A 17,263-nucleotide genomic window follows, 5' to 3' on the forward strand; every position below is an offset into this window, starting at 1 on the left:
CAACATTTAATGCACAGAAACTCTTAGTATGACACACGTTAGTGTTTGGTTTGGCCTTCACCCGTTCTCTCGTCTCCTCAGGTCCAGTGAAGTACCGCTACAGCCCGGACAGACTCACGAAGGCCACGTGCTCTCAGACTGACGATCTCTCTGGAGTTTCACTGAAGGAACGGAGACGTTCTGGTGAGTGGTTCTCACTCTTCGCTCGTATAAGTGAGAGTTCAAATGCTGAACTCAATTTCCACTATATAATTGTTTGAAGTCGGCATGAAAGGGAAGTCCGCGCTCATCTTGTCTTCTCTATTGTGCCGTATATCCGATTGAAACGCTTCTGGAACGAGAGCATATGTGGGCGGGGCTTGATTGTTTCTGTGGGGAATTGATTGGATGGTGGTGGTTTGCTATTGAGACTGAGCGTAACGCATCATAATCTGAGGCCACGCCCACACCGGGGGGGAAACAATCCGTCCGTCTCCAGTGACTCTGCATTGCGAGAGGCTCCTCCTCGTCATTTCTCTTCTAACTAAAGACAGAAAAAAGCCTAAAAGCTGCAGTGTGACGAGGTGTCCAGCAAACAAGCTGAGAAACCCAGAAATACGTTTTTATAAGCTGTCGACCCCAAAAAACGAGTGTTTAAGGACTTAAAAGTGGATCAGGCTGGAGCGAATGGGTAAATTGTGTGATCCTGCACTCAGTATGCACTAGAAACACAGTTGCTTGTGCAGTGAATTAAACATTTGGTCACTGGTGAGTCAAATATCCAAATGTCAGTTTTATATATTATATTTCTGTAAGATAAGCGATCCTGTGTTGCCGATGACGTTCTCCTCCAGCGGCGTATGCTAGTTCTCAGAGCGTAAAGTGTGTCATTACTCTGTCTCAACTGCCTGATCCACTTTTAAGTCCTTATACACTCGTTTTTTGGGGTCGACAGCTTATAAACACTTATTTCTGGGTTTCTCAGCTTGTTTGCTGGACACCTCGTCACACAGCAGCTTTTAGCCATTTTTCTGTCTTTAGTTAGAAGAGAAATGACGAGGAGGAGGAGGAGCCTCTCACAGAGTCACTGGAGACGGTTGATTGTTTCCCCCCCGGTGTGGGCGTGGCCTAAATACGCTCTGTCTCCATTACGCTGATCTCATGTGAGTGACAGGTTGCCCCGCCCACATCATCAGAGAAGAGAAGAGACGCTGCAAGAGGAAGTTATTCTGATTCAAGATTACGATGAATTTAAAACCGATAAATAATGTATAATAAACACTGCAATATTCCATTTAAAAAAATAAGAATGGTCAGTTTTGATTTCATGGTGACTTATCTTGTCCTCTGTTTATCTTTGACAGAACCGGGGAAACGGACTGCACGAAGCACTAAAGGTAACCTTTTTTATTTTATTATTATTTTTTATTCGGTGATGCACAAAAGTTTGAGACCAAAGTTTTGGGGCTTGTTTCGAATGAACACTGTGAATCGCATAAACATTTATGATTTTTAGATAAAAGTAAGCATGAAATTACACTTTTAAACATATAACCTACACCGGGGCGTAAGCAGATTGTATGAAAAGATATAATTTAGATTTCATTCATTAATTACCAATTTGCCAAATTGTAAAGTATGTTGGTTCATAGCATGACAGTAGCGATGATTCCATCCAAAGTTGTGAATTTAACTTGGACTATTGCTTAAAACATTTGCGAATAAAGCAGCGTTTCCATCTTGTGTTCAAGAGAACTAAATCGGCACTTCCTGGGAAATTGGAGCATCAGTAATAAAACTCGGGCTGCAATTTTTTTTTTCCTCCATCATAAATAAGTGTGTCTCACGCGTCAGACGAAACACAATAAACTCTGTCATGTTCTCTTGCGTTCGGATGCTGGTGTTTCTGACGTCACAAACTACCTTGTAACCAATCAGATCAACGTCTGATCGTCAACCAGTGGATCTCTGAGCTGAGTGAGTGAGTGGAGGCGGGGCTCATTTGCATATTCATAGAACTGCGCATACTAAATGAGGCAAGAGTTACAGTCAAGTAGGGGTGTGCGATATCACGATTTTTGTTCGTGGACGATTAAAATATCTCCACGATCTGCTTTTGAAGAAATATCGTAGGATCGTGCGTTCTATCAGTTTGCATTTCTGGCGCCTCCGTCTCAACACACTGTACAGCGCGACGGAGAGGAACGGGACACTAGTTCATAAAAATGAATTATTTGCATGTGCTTTAAAGCCTTGCCGGTTAAACATGTCATTCGCTGCTGATTCGCTGTTCTAACGAGCGCTTTTCTGAGCGCAATAACGTTACACCCGACGCGCACATGCACTAAAGCCTGTCTAACAGCGCCTGGACTTAGTTATCTCTCGAGTCTTATTGCGCTAATACTGTCAAATACACACAAGGTTTACATAAACAAAGTTGGTTATGTCTAAAGTGAAAGAACAGTAGAAAAAAATAAGAAAAAAATCTGCTTGTCAAATGCGTGTAGACTCGTTGCGCGCAGATCTTAAAGTGACAGTAGCCCTAATACTAAACATGCTGCCGCTTGTCCTTAAAGGGACAGTTACCCAAAAATAAAAATGATGTCATTATTTACTCACTCACTCTAATGTTGTTCAAAACCTGTATTCATTTATTTCTTGTGCTGAAACACAAAAGAAGATATTTTGAGGAGTGTGGCTAACCGGGCGGTTGCTGGTCCCCATTGACCATAGTGGGAAAAAACTATAATGGAAGTCTCTGGGGTACATCAACTGTTTGGTTACCCACATTCCTCCAAATAACTTTTATTTTCAACAGAAGAGGGAGACTTATTCGGGTTTGAAACGGCTTGAGAGAGTAAATGATGACAATTAAAAATTTTGGGAGAACTATGTTAATGAAACTACAAAATACAAAGAGCAAATCCCTCCCTCTTGACTGAGAACTTCAATAGTGGCTTTAATAAGAGCCAATGTACAATTTATACAGTGAAGTCTAAGTTGTGTTTTATTTTCATATTTGTTAATTTAATTACTTTCTTCAACGCTACTGTTAAATACACCTGTAGCTGAAAAAATAAAGCACTGTTTATTTCATTTGTATATTAAGTTGTGTATGTGTATCTTTGTTCTTATTATATTAATAACAAAGAAAATAATGACAAAGATTTGTTTTGTCTAAATGTCTGCCATTCTTTTTTTATTTAATATTTTGTTACCTAAGGCTTTGTTTTTAAAATAGGGGCATTAGTTTGGCTGTAATGCTCAGTCACTTGCAAAATAGTTAAACCAACATGAAAAGGAATCGTGATAAAATCGTGAATCGTGATTTTCCTGAAAAAAATCGTGATATGATATTTTTGCCATATCGCCCCCCCCCCCTACAGTCAAACTATTTTTGAAGGCATGACGATTTTTTTTTTCAAAGGCAAAATTAAAAAATGTGTAATTTTGGTGATCAAAGATGCAATTTAAGGGATAAAATGATTGACTACAGGGAGACTTACACAAAATGTTTTCATCATCTTGCTGTATTAGCAAACATATGCACTTAGATGAAAACAAAATATATGCAAATAAAATAAGATTGTTTCTTTCTTCTCCCACTATGCATGCCGATTTTAAACGACCGACTGATTAAAGAAGCGCTGTCACACAAAAGATCAGAGATACGGCTGGTAAACAAAGAAAGTTTCTAATCATATCCCCGTCACCGGGACTCACGGCAGGTGCGTCGTGTGTGTGTCCGCTCATGAGGGAGACACGTGTCCCGTATGCGCTGCGGTCCCTCTGCCCGCTTTAGCATCAAAGACACACCAGACTCGAGTCGTCCTCCTGCGTCGGATCAAAGGCCACATCCCCGCTCCTCCACCCGCACACATAATGATGTTAATTATGAAGCCCATCAGCCCGAGGCTTTGTCATGCGCCGGTTCCTTTCAGTCCACAAACCTGTGTCTGGCTCGCCATCAGCACGGGGACATTACGCATTATAATGTGCAGAAAATCCAAGCAGTCCTCTTCCACACACTCTTTCACTCATCATCACACACAGAAAATCCACACACTCTTTCACTCATCATCACACACAGAAAATCCACACACTCTTTCACTCATCATCACACACACTCTTTCACTCATCACACACACTCTTTCACTCATCACACACACTCTTTCACTCATCACACACACTCTTTCACTCATCACACACACTCTTTCGCTCATCTTGACACACACACTCCTTCACACCTTCCAGATTAAGTTGTCATTTGAAACTTCGGCTTTTCCTGTTCCTGTCTGCGGAGTGTCTAAGTTTGCAGTTGATTTAATTATCTTTGACCAGACTTTTGCAACACACATTTTTAATGCCATGCTATGTGCAATCAGAATATAAAAATCTCAGTAACATTTTACAATAAGGTTCATTAGTTAACATTAGTTAATGTATTAACTAACATGAGCAATACATTTGTAGCTGTTAGTTAATAAATATACAGCTGTTCATGTTAGTTCACAGTGCATTAACTAATGTTAACAAGATTTTAATAAAGTATTAGTAAATGTTGAAATTAACATGAACTAATAATGAACTGCATGTATACAGCATTTATTAATCTTTGTAAATGTTAACTAACGAACCTTATTGTAAAGTGTTACCTAAGTCACTTTATATCAGGACGCTTTGCAAACAATAGATAGATAATCTGTTGCTTAATTGCTATTTTAATAACATTTTATTTATCTTTGTCTTTCATCTTTGCATCATCTTAATTGTCCATGGATGACGCTCAGGCGCGCTTAAGGTAAGGTTTGCATGTTTGCTCTCGTATGCAAGCGTTGCTTAGTCTAGAGCACATAAGACTAATTTTTATGATGGCACTAAATGTACAGAACTGGTCCAAAGTTTGTAACAATTCAGGTTTTTAAATGTTTTTGAAAGGTCTCTTCTGCTCACCGATGCATTTATTTGATTAAAAATATAGTAAAATCTTTGTATTATTAATATGATCATTCAGAAATCATTCTAATATTCTAAACATTTCTGATGATTATCAATGTTAAAAACGGATTTTCTTACTTTTTTTAGTGGAAAGTGTGATGCATTTTGATTCAGGATTCAGCATTTATTTCAAATAGAATCTTTAGTAACATTTATAAATGTCTTTACTGTCACTTTTGAGCAATTTAATGCATCCTTAATGAATCAAATATTCATTCATTCATCTTAATTTCATATCACAGAGATATCCAAATATGAAATATGAGAACTGTTTTTAACATTGATAATAATCAGAAATGTTTCTCGAGCAGATCATCATATTATACTGATTTCTGAAGGATCATGTGACACTGAAGACTGGAGTAATGATGCTGAAAATTCAGCTTTGATTACAAGAATAAATTACATTTTATTATATATTCACATAGAAAACTGCTATATGTAATAATATTTCACAATTTTTACTGCATTTTTTAATGCAACCTTCTTTCAAAACATTAATATATCTTAATTATTCAGTACTTTAGACCAGTAGTGCATTTACGCTAAATCACATTAATGGCAAACAATGTCATGCATTTATTTCATAAATGCAATTCATACTTAAATGCATTAGTAAAAAAGTAAATGCACTTTTTAATGAGCGCCCACATGTTGACATCACACAACTTTTCTGTGACGCCCAGCATGCAGACAGCGAAGGCACTCTATTACTAGATAAAGACCGTCTTTCCATGCTGCCCACTACCAACGCCACGGCACGTTCAAATCCACAACTGAAGACGGCAGCACCTGGAATGGTTCAGAGCGGACAAGATCTTGAGTCTAGCACAAGCTCGCTGTATGACGTCAAAGAGAGGAGTCTTCGTCTCGAGGAAGAGGAGGAGGAGGAGGAGGAAGCTAAGACGCCCGCAGAGGAACGGATAGGAGAAGAAGAAGATCTGATGGGGGTTGAGCAGGTAGCTGACTTTGCCAGTTCAGTGTTGGCCGCCATCTCCTGCTGGCGGTATAGGGCCAAGGCTTTGCTTTTTGATCAGATCACAACGGTGAGGGTCTCTGTCACCTATTGCTTTCTATTCTCTGTGAGCCACCACCATGCTATCAGTCACATTCCCCTCTGCTGCACGCCGACTCTGACTTCTGCTGTGCACCCACACGTCTAATGCTTGAATGTGCAGTTGCATGAATCATTGCATGGACATAACCGCATGCATGGCCACTAATCATCCATAAGCATGTCTTGTTTAAGACTCTTGGCCTGCTAATTGAATGCCATCTTAAAAATGTGATTTTCTAAACATTTATCATTGATGTTATGAGACTTCGGAAAAGAACAGGCTTTATGCCTGACTGGTTTCCTACCATAATGCATTATTTTTTTAAATCAATGGCAGGTAATATTGTTTTGTCCCATGTCTCAAGAATCAATGTTTTATTTCATGGTAGATGCGTCAATGTGAAAAATGTTGATGTAGAATGCATTGTTTACATTATGATGGGGAAGTTACAGCGTGTTGTGTTGTTATTAAGATCCAATGCATAATAATACGGGACGTCGGGTGTCTCGTAGTGTTTTTGCACTTGGATCCACAATGAGATTTTTTTTGATTGAAGTTCGACTTCAAAGGGAAATTTAACTGTCAAATTTTAGGGGTGGAGGTCGGATGGCTTGCTTTCCGTAATTAAATTAAACAAAGGTTCCCGTTTTATTGTGCTTTGTTTGATGGCACACAAAAGCAATTTCAGAAGGTCAGTTGTCTGTGGAAAAACATTGAAATGCATGGATGCTTGTAAATGAATTGCAAATGTTTACAAAAGGTTGAAATGTCGCTAAAGTACACCCAGAATAAATGGCATCTGGCAAATGTGAACGCTGTCATTCTGTAGCGCTTTTTTATCTGTTAAATTGCCGTATTGTGTACTTACAGGACAGAGAAGGTTGTTGGGAGAACTGGCCAATGAACAAGAGCAGCCAGACGCCTTGTAAAGAAAAGCCTGATGATATGAATGAAACATTGACTCTCTTTGGACAGGTAACGTCATGTATTATGAACCTCATACCCCACTTTTGATCATTGGCTAATCATAAACAAGGGGAAGAGAGGGTTTACAAAAGGACTTGTTGGAAATACAAATTGCAGCTGTCTCTCAAAGCTAGATAAATTGCACTTGTTCTTTCATTCTGGTCACTTAGCCATATGGGAAATGTTAAGGATTGAATTAAGTAATCTTCATATCCTCTTTTCTTATCTTCTTCATAGCTTCCCGTAGCAATAACTCTCTTTACTCTGTACACTTTCTAGGGCACAACTGAGGAACACAGTTCACCGAACACAGGGTCAGAGGAGATGAGGATGGACCAATCAGATGATTATCCTGAAATGTGTGGGACATTAATGGCAGGATGCCACACTGATCCAGAGATAGTAGACTTCAATAATGGAGGACGAGATATAAAGAAGCATAGTGTGGATTTCTCAACCACGGAGGAAGGGACGACTCCATCCAGAGGTAACCTCTCGGAAGATGTGCATAATATGGAGGTTGATGTTGAAGTGCCTGGTGGACTCTTGTCTTCATCCATGCTGGATAAGGCAAGTGATATCCCAGAGCGGTGTACCAGCAGCCTCTCTCAAAGTAGTAGTCTTGGAGTCGAAGGGTCATTTGATCTCGACTCTTTGGAAGATGGAAGAAACCGTTTGCTAAGCGGAGGTCCAGATCACCATGAGAAAGACAAATCCCAAGAATTTAGACGGTCCACTCCAGAACAATTAACAGAGATCGTTCCTGACAGCCCGTTCGTTCAAGACCAAAGACCTCAAATTAAACAAGACACCCTTTCCAGAAAGGACCGATTGCTCATACATAAGATTAGACACTACTACGATCATGCTGAGAATCAGGACGCCAGCTTTGGCGTTAAACGCAGAGAGAGCCTTTCATACATCCCTGCGGGCCTAGTGCGCAATCTGAGTCAACAACTCAATGACCTTGCAGACGATGATGTGGCATTACACAGGAGGGGCTCTTCTGTAACAAGGCCAACTTTATGGTCCGTCTTTAATCTATCAAGCTTAGACGATGAAAAGAAAGCAAAGGACAGTTCTGACTTTGTGGTTTCTGCAAATGACAAAGAGTCCGTGCTTGGACCTCAAAATGGGAATGAGCAATTCCAGCCCGCATCTGACATGGTCAAGGTGTGGCAAGACATGGAAGTGGAGATAACTGGGTCTTCTGAAGAGCATCCGGACTTAGAGAATTCCCAATTGACCACACCTGTACAAGAAACAAAAGCTGAAACTAGTAAGGTGAGCTCTGATAGTGGACTTGGGGAACCTCTACTAATATTGGAAGAATCCGACGAAAGCTCGACCTCATCCCCAATCAACAACATCTTAGAAGAGGACAAGGTGCAAGAGTTTCGGAGCCATCGAAGTGAGGATCGCACGTTCCACAAGGTCAACCACCCTCCTCTACCAAGGATCATCTCTTTAAGGTCCGCCAATGAGGATGACCTCGTCCTTCAAGATATGGAGAAGATGAAAAACAAAGTGTTCCAGTTGGCCAGGCAATACAGTCAGCGGATCAAAAACAGCAGACCAGTAGTAAGGCAGAGACCCAAGATCTCAGAGATCAATTTCATACCCAAGAACCTGTCTTCGGTCATGGAGGAGAGACCTCCGGGAAAGGAGAAAGGTGGGTGTAGTGTCTGAGTAGACATTTGCTTTTCCAAACTGACTTCACTTTTACTTGAGGGACAATCCCCCTAAATTGCGGTTAAGTTTCTTGCCTGATGGCGATCGCTTAGTCGTGATTGTTTACAACTTATTGGATACCAATCCAGACCATTGGTATCCACGTATTTGCTTAAAGGCTTGAGACAATATAGAGATGCCTCTGATGGAGCATTTGATGGATAGGAATGTGTAAGATCCTTTTTGAGGTTGTGTCAAGATTGAAATCAAGTGGGAATACAGTGGGTGCTTCTCAATACTCAAATTGATGCTTCCTCGTTTCCTCGTTCTTCCGTCCTCCAGCCCGTGACCCGGAAACCAATCGAACTCGGCCATCTTGAAGGACTTCTCAATTCTCTAATTGCACCGTAGAGGAGGCGAGGAGTGACGAGCGAGGATACACACACAGGTGTGTCCTTCCCTCAAATCCTAAGGGAGTGGAGCTAAGACTTGAGGAAAGGAAACGAGGATGCACAAATTATAAATGAGAAGCACCCAGTGAATTGGATTTCCGAAAGCACAAGTGCACTTTCCGATCTGAAATTCTCATTGGCCAATGGATTCCTAAGTCAGATTTTGGATTGCATGACTGATCAAACCGTTGTGTAATTCCTCCACATCCTTGCGACGCACAATTCCCTTTAGAAGTCAATGGATTTGCAGTGTTCTCTGGCATAGTGTAAACTCTTACCTTATTTGTAAAAGCAGACTTTTAACCACTGCTCTTTTGTGCATAGGCATGCCTGACAGGACTCTGTTGCTGACCTTGAATGAGCAGGACATTATCCCGGACTCTAATACTACTACTCCACCTTCCAGCCTCTGTTCTCCTGGAAGTCCTCAATTGCCATACTTTTGCAGATTAAATGCCCAGAGACCACAAAGTCCAGTGGAAACGGAGAGCTTTCACTGGCCAGATGTCAAGGAGTTACGCTCCAAATATAAAAGCCGAGAGGACGTATCCGCTTCCGCTCATCCGATCCCAGTGGGTCGCAGTAACTCTTTTCCAGAGAGATTTCCGGATGACGGAGAGACATCGGAGAAGTCCGGAGCATCACGTTTGTTGTCTTGTTCATACAGTGTCACAGTGCAGAGAAGTACATCCACAGATTCGACATGTTCCAGCAAGACCCTTGAAGCTGAAGGTTTGCCTTCGCTGTGTAGAGTTAAATCTTTAGATTTTGATGTGGGGACATCACATGCACTTGAGCAACCGGATGAGTGTTTTGACTCTGGTCTAGATACCCTGTCCAACCTAATTGTTGTCGAAAGGGCAGCAAGAGGTGAGGATAGTAATGAGAATCAACTAAAATGGGATGATTTTTCACAATCTGAACTTGCGAACAGTAAAGAGCAGAACTTTAGTGCGTGGATGGATGGAGGACACCCATCATGCTCATTTGAAAAAGCAGAGAATGGTCAACATAGTTTGGTTAAAAACCTGCGTGAGAAATTTCAGAACCTGAGTTCTTACACGTGAGTCTTAAAAAGCAATGTTTTTTACTCCCAAACACTCTAAATATCTTAAAGCTAACATTGTTTTCTCAAAAAAAATGTAATTTGGCCACTTTTTGAGAGGCATGGTCTACATTTTTTTCTTAACTTCCAGATATGAACTGTCAGCAAATGTTGTCCAAACCAACTGGAAAAGGGATGCCTTAGGACTTCAGATATTATATTTATAAAATTTGCATTTGTAAATACATGTAAATTCGAATTTTTCGGCATTATTTTGTGTGTGTTTCAGTGAGATGTAAACATTAAAGGAGCTGGCTGTGGTACTGTCACATTTTTGTAACGTTTAGAAAAGTGGTTTACTACGTATTGTTTCCTTTGGTCATTTTGAAATTAAAAGCAATAAGGAAGAAGTTCAGTGCATACTGTTAAAAATGCACCTATGCTTGGTACACACACATTTGTCATGTTATCAGAAAAGTAAAAGCACTGCCATATTAAATGCAATCTGTTCTCAACGTGCACTGCCTGATGTCTCTTCACTGTTTGTGTTCGAGCACTGACCAGAGGAAAGAGGGTAATCTCATAAAGAAGTCATTCCCCACTAATGAGGAGACAACTGGAAATTATAATCAGATCAAGCCAGATGTAGGATAAAGGCTGATGTCATTCCCAAAATAAATGGATAAGTCATTCGAGCAACATATTAATGCACAGTCACAGAACGAGTCCTCCTAACTGTATTTGTATAGTCTCGTTTAATGGGAGTTATTATAAGCTAACTGGTTTTGGTTGTATTTTGCTCATTGGTGGGGTTGATGTCACTTGTTATCTTGTATATTTAATCCTTTTTATTTATTTGAATTGGTGTAAATATAATGCACAATGCCTTTGTCAGCTCAGCAGTGACGATTTGTAAAAAAAGAAAAGAAAAAAAAGTTAAATTCATATTCTATTTTTCTGTCATACTACAATAAAAGAAGCTTTCCACTATAATCATTATTCCCATCATCCTTTATGATCAGTGTTTTTGCCTTTTTCTGTATTAAAATGTTTTTGCGTGACTTAAGGGCGTATTGCAGTTTAATTAGTTTATGCACTTTTTAAGGTGGAATATGATATGTTTATGCTCTTTTTTTAAGGTGGAATGTGGCATGTTTATACATTTTTTAATGTGGAATATGATATGTTTATGCACTTTTTTTAAGGTGGAATGTGGCATGTTTATGTGCTTTTTAAGGTGGAATATGGCATGTTTATAAATATGGCATGTTTATACATTTTTTAAGGTGGAATATGGTATGTTTATGCACTTTTTAAGGTGAAATATGCAATGTTTATGCACTTTTTAAGGTGGAATATGGCATAGATTAGATTAATGATTTCCAAGGAAGGAGCAGAAAATCAGCCTTAATCTCATCCTGGATTACAGATAATGGATCTATGAAATAACGGCAAATAACTTATTGTAAGCAAATAATGATTTAGCAAATGCTTTTATCTCCTTACAGGACATTTATTACATGGACAGTCTCTGGAGCAACCTGAGGTGAAGGCTCTTCAAACCAACACATTTTAGTTGCCATCACAGATGTAGATGTAGTTCTGTGTTTATTATACAAAATGAGATACAAAAGCAGTAGCTATAACCTGATGATTTCTTCTCAAATCTCTGAGGTCTAAATGGGATTTATTTACAAAATGCTTATTCATTAAAGCTGGGACAGAACCCACTTTATTTAGACCAACTTGCTCCTCAGAATCAAAACCTGTGTGTATGATTATTATTGATGTATACATTTTTCTACCGGGTGTTCAAAATACATCGTTTTGTGTTTTATATTGTGTAGTATATCTTAGCTAACTTAGCAATCAGTATATCTTAGCTAACTGGCTAAATCACGCTATTGCTGTCTTACTGAAATACTTCTGCTAAGCAGCTGTGGGCCACTATTACCTAAAACTGTCTATTAATACAGATTGACATTCTTACTACTTGGAGTAAAGATAAAGGATGGGGCATGATTTGTATTACGAACTGTAATGTTACATCAGTCATTCGCGTTAATGCTCGCTAACATGCACCGTTATTGATACAGAAGACAGTTCCCACATGACATGTGCACCGCAATAAATCAGACATGCACACATACAGCCGAAATCGGTTCAACAACTGGTGCAGGGACCGTTAGAAAAATGTTGGAGAGAGATATGGCCATCCGAGTCACTGCACCAGCATATTTCAGCAGATTTAAATATAATAAATAAAAAAATAGACAATGGAAACAATAATCTCTAAACTATGTAAGTAATGTGATTCTTATATTAATTTTGACTGCAGATTTATATGTTTTTAAATAGACTGGACACACTTATCTATACTATTTAACTGGAGTGTAATGGATAAAAAATACACGAATGAAGCGTTTTTAAAAGCTTCCTCTTTCTGTTTGAACCATGCAGTATAATAAATAAAGTGATTATTGTACCTTATTGAGTCCTATCAACGAAGACACTTAATGTTCTGAATTTTGGCATGACTTGACTGAATTTTCAATGGGCTACATAGCTACTACTCTGCAATGTATGCTAGTATGCTATTCCAAATGCAGCCTCTCAGCCTAATGAGGCACAGGTGAAAACAACAAGCTGATTGAGAAACAGTTTTAATGGGTCATCCTGTATCAGCGAGTGATTCAAAAGTAAGTACAAATAGCACAGTGTCCCGTCTCTTATAGTCAAGATTCTTTCAGTAGCTGGTTTTGTGTGTTTTCTTGAGTAGTAGGCTACAACAAACTCACCATGCCTTGGACAACGGGCATTTTACTTTTCACAGTGTATGTGACCGTGTTGAGCTCTTCTTTAAGGGCTGGTCCTGAGTCCTCTTTTGAAACGGGTTCTCATTATGGAGCAGTCTCTGAAAACACAATCCGTTTTGGCAAACTTTTAATTGGTGCTCAAGGTGTAGTATCTGATAAAGAAATGGACATATCTGGGCTTAGGTCAACAGAACCGTCTGACGAATACCGGTCAAATGAAGAAGGTAATTTGAGATCCTAATTTAAAATGGACCTACTTTTAAATGGGAATTACAAATTACCTTGAATTATTTTTAAGAGCGGTTCCGCCTGGCTAAAGCTAAGCTGCGACGTCTGGGTCCGTCTGTGCGCTGTGGAAACCATTCAATGACCTTGCACATTCCAGGGTCAAGGACGCCACACTTTCTGGTTGATCGAGGTAAGTTGTTTTGGATTCGTGTTTCATATTACGTGCACCAATAATAACCTAACATGTGTGTTGAATTTCTCTCTGTGATAAATTAATTTAACCATTAAGCTGTGGCGTTAATGCCACTGAATGTGGTGTAATAGAAGAATGTACATGAATTGCATATGGCAAATGTTTTATTTTCCTGAAATTTGTATATTTATATTAAGCTGTGGCGTTAATGCCACTGAATGTGGTGTAATAGAAGAATGTACATGAATTGCATATGGCAAATGTTTTATTTTCCTGAAATTTGTATATTTATATTAATTGTATGACTAAGTTCTCGATTTATCTCGACTTATTCGATTACATTTTTAAATACCCAAAGTAAGATCTGGGTGTTCAAACATTCCGACACAAAATCGTCACACTTTCTGGTTGATCGAGGTAAATTGGTTTGGATTTGTGTTTTATTTGTTTCATTAATAAACATAATATTGTATGCATAAACATACAATATTCCACCTTAAATGTATAAACGTGCCATATTCCACCTTAAAAAAAATATAAACATGCCATATTCCACCTTAAAAAGTGCATAAACATGCCATATTCCACCTTAAAAAGTGCATAAACATGCCATATTCCACCTTAAAAAGTGCATAAACATGCCATATTCCACCTTAAAAAGTGCATACACATTGCATATTCCACCTTAAAAAGTGCATACACATAGCATATTCCACCTTAAAAAGTGCATAAACATGCCATATTCCACCTTAAAAAGTGCATAAACATGCCATATTTTATAAATTCATTAATTTCTTCATCAGGAATTGAGTCACCAGTGCCTCTGTCTGAGATGCCAGCCAGCTGTGGTTTCTCACTGAAGCGAGCACGCAGAGCGGTTTCTCTAGATGCACCATACCAGGGCTGTCATGTCAGACAACGGGTTAGTGTGCATACTAAAGATAAGTGCACTGTAGTTCTGCTCCAACCGAGTGAAAAGTGGGCCTTGGAATCGTCCTAGTCGTTCTTTTTTTTTTCTTCCCAAATCTCCTAACAGGGTGGACGTTATGTTTTGCCACTCTTTATAATGGGGGCTCCAGTGCAGATGTCTTGTCCTGTGAGTCCTCCCCTGCCCACGGTGTCCTGCTTCCCTTCTGGCATGATTATCTCACTTGGCGTCAGAGCAGATGATGTTAAAGTTCAAGGCAAGTCCCCTAATTCTTTTAATTTAATCTAAGAGGTTAATGCGCTTTATTTGATTTTTGTTCTTCTCTTTCCTCTCAGTGGATGGGTCATGGCAGCCTCTGCTTCTAGCATATTCTAAATGCTCGTTCACATTGGAGTCTGTTGATGGTTCACTGGTTGTCACTGCGCCATTTACAGGAAGCTGTTGGGACATTAAAGTATTATTAATAACCAAGTGCACTTGTCTGATTCATATGTATACTAGTTCATAGTTAAAGGATTAGTTCACTTTAAAAAAAAACTTTTGCTGATAATTTACTCACCCCGATGTCATCCAAGATGTCCATGTCTTTCTTTCTTCAGTGGAAAAGAAATGCAGGTTTTTGATGAACACATTTCTCCATATAATGGACGTCAATGGGCCCCAAACGGGTCAAGGTCCAGATGACAGTGTCAGCGCCGCTTCAACGGGCTTTAAACGACACCAGACGATGAATACGGGTCTTATCTAGCGAAACCATCGTCATTTCACAAATAAATAAAAAAGTTTAAGTTTTATAAGCACAAGCGCTCGGCTTGCTCTGTTCTGTGATGCGCGTTCGTGACGTCATTAATACGCAGTTACGTTGAAAAGGTCACGCTTCTATGAAAAGTAAAAAAATTCTGTCCTGATAAATTCTTTTAGGCTTTTTAATATTCCAACACCAGGATACACACACGAAATGGGCATTTTAAACGATAAACTGACACAGACATTTGAATATGTGTGTATGGTCCTCCTTCCGCACATCTGTAAACACTGACTCGTCAAGCGTGACCTTTTCAGCGTAACTGCGTATTAATGACGTCACGAACGCGCATCACAGAACAGAGCAAGGCGAGCGTTTGTGCTTAAAAAACTTAAACTTTATTTATTTTTGAAATGACGATGGTTTCGCTAGATAAGAGCCGTATTCATCGTCTGGTGTCGTTTAAAGCCCGTTGAAGCGGCGCTGACACTGTCATCTGGACCTTGAACCGTTTGGGGCCCATTGACGTCCATTATATGGAGAAATGTTTTCATCAAAAACCTTAATTTCTTTTCGACTGAAACACATCTTGGATGACATCGGGGTGAGTAAATTATCAGCAAAAGTTTATTTATTTTTAAAGTGAACTAATCCTTATGTCTTCCTTAGGATACTGACATGCAGCTCCCTTTGATGTACGGTGACCGGCCAGTGACTCTTTCTTGTCCTGTGACACAACCAGTGCCGGCCCCAGCAAACGTTGATCCGGTCCAGGACCCAATTGACAGTCAACAAATGTTTTACCCTTTCCTATTTGGAAGACGCATGGGGTATCCTCCATATTCTCATGGTCGCTCTGGTGTACGACCCATACCTCCCACTGTGCCACCTACAACTACTACTCCTCTTCAAGTCCCTAACCAACAAATGTTCCCTCAAATGTATCCCATGTCAATGTTTGATCCATATTCCCCAGCAGCACCACAGAGTCAACAGTCCAGGTACCCGATGTTTCCTCCATACATGTACAACTTCGGGAACCCAGTTAAAGCAGCGACTACACCTTCCACAGCCACTATTGCCCAGTCTGACCAGTTCGTAGCACCACAGAGTCAACGGTCCAGGTACCCGATGTTTCCTCCATACATGTACAACTTCGGGAACCCAGTTAAAGCAGCAACTACACCTTCCACAGCCACTATTGCCCAGTCTGACCAGTTCGTAGCACCACAGAGTCAACGGTCCAGGTACCCGATGTTTCCTCCATACATGTACAACTTCGGGAACCCAGTTAAAGCAGCGACTACACCTTCCACAACCACTATTGCCCAGTCTGACCAGTTCGGAGCACCACAGAGTCAACAGTCCAGGTACCCGATGTTTCCTCCATACATGTACAACTTCGGGAACCCAGTTAAAGCAGCGACTACACCTTCCACAACCACTGCTGCCCAGTCTGACCAGTACGGAGGCTATCCTCCACTGTACCCAAAGTGGTATGGCCCTCAACCTTTTGTACCTCCTCGTGTTCAATACCCATTCATGCCCCAGTATCCTCAGGATCAAGTCTTTCCTCCTCGCAGCCCCAATTCTGTGTCTTCTCCTGCTCGGTCACAATCTATCTCGTCTCTCAAACAATGAATGAGAGGCGCAATTGTGAAGTTATTCCGAAGTGGCAATTGACACTGGAAGAGACTGACTTTTCTCCTTTTCAGGTTCATAAGCCTAATAAAACTTCATGAGACACTAATTGTTGCGTTTCTTTTCCCTTCCTTAAACTAGTCACGCCTCAGTTTTAATCTAAAAAGCTTAAATTGTCTTCATACAAGCTTGCCCTATACAAAAATCATGGATTTTATTCACAAATGCTTAAACATGGTATGGCAATGTTTCAAGTCTTAAATGTAGTATAAAGCCTCTACTTGTGCAAAAGCAGCTAAATTACTAAAATATATTCAAAATATTGAAATCAATTAAATGAGTGGCAGATCACTGTAATAAGAAATAGCTGGATCCCAACTTAGATGGAGTAACAGTCAGGTGTTGAAGATCTTTCCATTACTTAGACATACAAGAAAGGGACTTTATTACTTGGATTTGTTTCATGTAAGCCAAAAAACTCAAAAGCAAATGTCTGGGGGAGGATTAGTTGGAGTATTTGGAAGAGGACAAATGAGATGAAGA

The 17,263-nt window shown here is 39.8% G+C and overlaps 2 protein-coding genes across 6 annotated transcripts in view; both read left to right on the forward strand.

Annotated features, from left to right (window-relative positions):
- Positions 1-11,442, forward strand: part of LOC307009859 (pleckstrin homology domain-containing family G member 3-like) — a 67,115-nt gene extending 55,673 nt beyond the window's left edge. For 2 of the 3 annotated variants that reach the window (XM_079634029.1, XM_079634030.1), the window contains exons 13-19: positions 82-183; positions 1,344-1,376; positions 4,770-4,780; positions 5,664-6,023; positions 6,906-7,010; positions 7,281-8,673; positions 9,449-11,442. In XM_079634029.1, coding sequence (XP_079490155.1) covers positions 82-183; positions 1,344-1,376; positions 4,770-4,780; positions 5,664-6,023; positions 6,906-7,010; positions 7,281-8,673; positions 9,449-10,191 — 2,747 coding nt within the window. In that variant the 3' untranslated portion in view covers positions 10,192-11,442. The remainder of the gene's footprint in view (positions 1-81; positions 184-1,343; positions 1,377-4,769; positions 4,781-5,663; positions 6,024-6,905; positions 7,011-7,280; positions 8,674-9,448) is intronic. The other variant, XM_079634031.1, reaches the window with a different exon arrangement.
- A 1,350-nt stretch (positions 11,443-12,792) lies between these two features.
- Positions 12,793-17,005, forward strand: LOC307009739 (uncharacterized protein). Of its 3 annotated transcripts, none has more exons than XM_079633771.1 (7): positions 12,793-12,868; positions 13,003-13,209; positions 13,284-13,403; positions 14,210-14,328; positions 14,443-14,590; positions 14,670-14,788; positions 15,749-16,942. In XM_079633771.1, coding segments are annotated over exons 1-7 (1,686 nt in total). In that variant the 5' UTR covers positions 12,793-12,867; the 3' UTR covers positions 16,721-16,942. The 3 variants fall into 3 exon arrangements, with proteins under 3 accessions (XP_079489897.1, XP_079489898.1, XP_079489896.1); XM_079633772.1 differs by lacking the exon at positions 12,793-12,868 and having other exon boundaries at positions 12,891-13,209; positions 13,305-13,403; positions 15,749-16,080; positions 16,204-16,827; XM_079633770.1 differs by lacking the exon at positions 12,793-12,868 and having other exon boundaries at positions 12,892-13,209; positions 13,305-13,403; positions 15,749-17,005.
- Positions 17,006-17,263: the final 258 nt, after the last annotated feature.

This window comes from Phoxinus phoxinus (assembly GCF_949152265.1).
Source record: "Phoxinus phoxinus genome assembly, chromosome: 13".
In the NCBI taxonomy this organism is placed as follows: domain Eukaryota; kingdom Metazoa; phylum Chordata; class Actinopteri; order Cypriniformes; family Leuciscidae; genus Phoxinus; species Phoxinus phoxinus.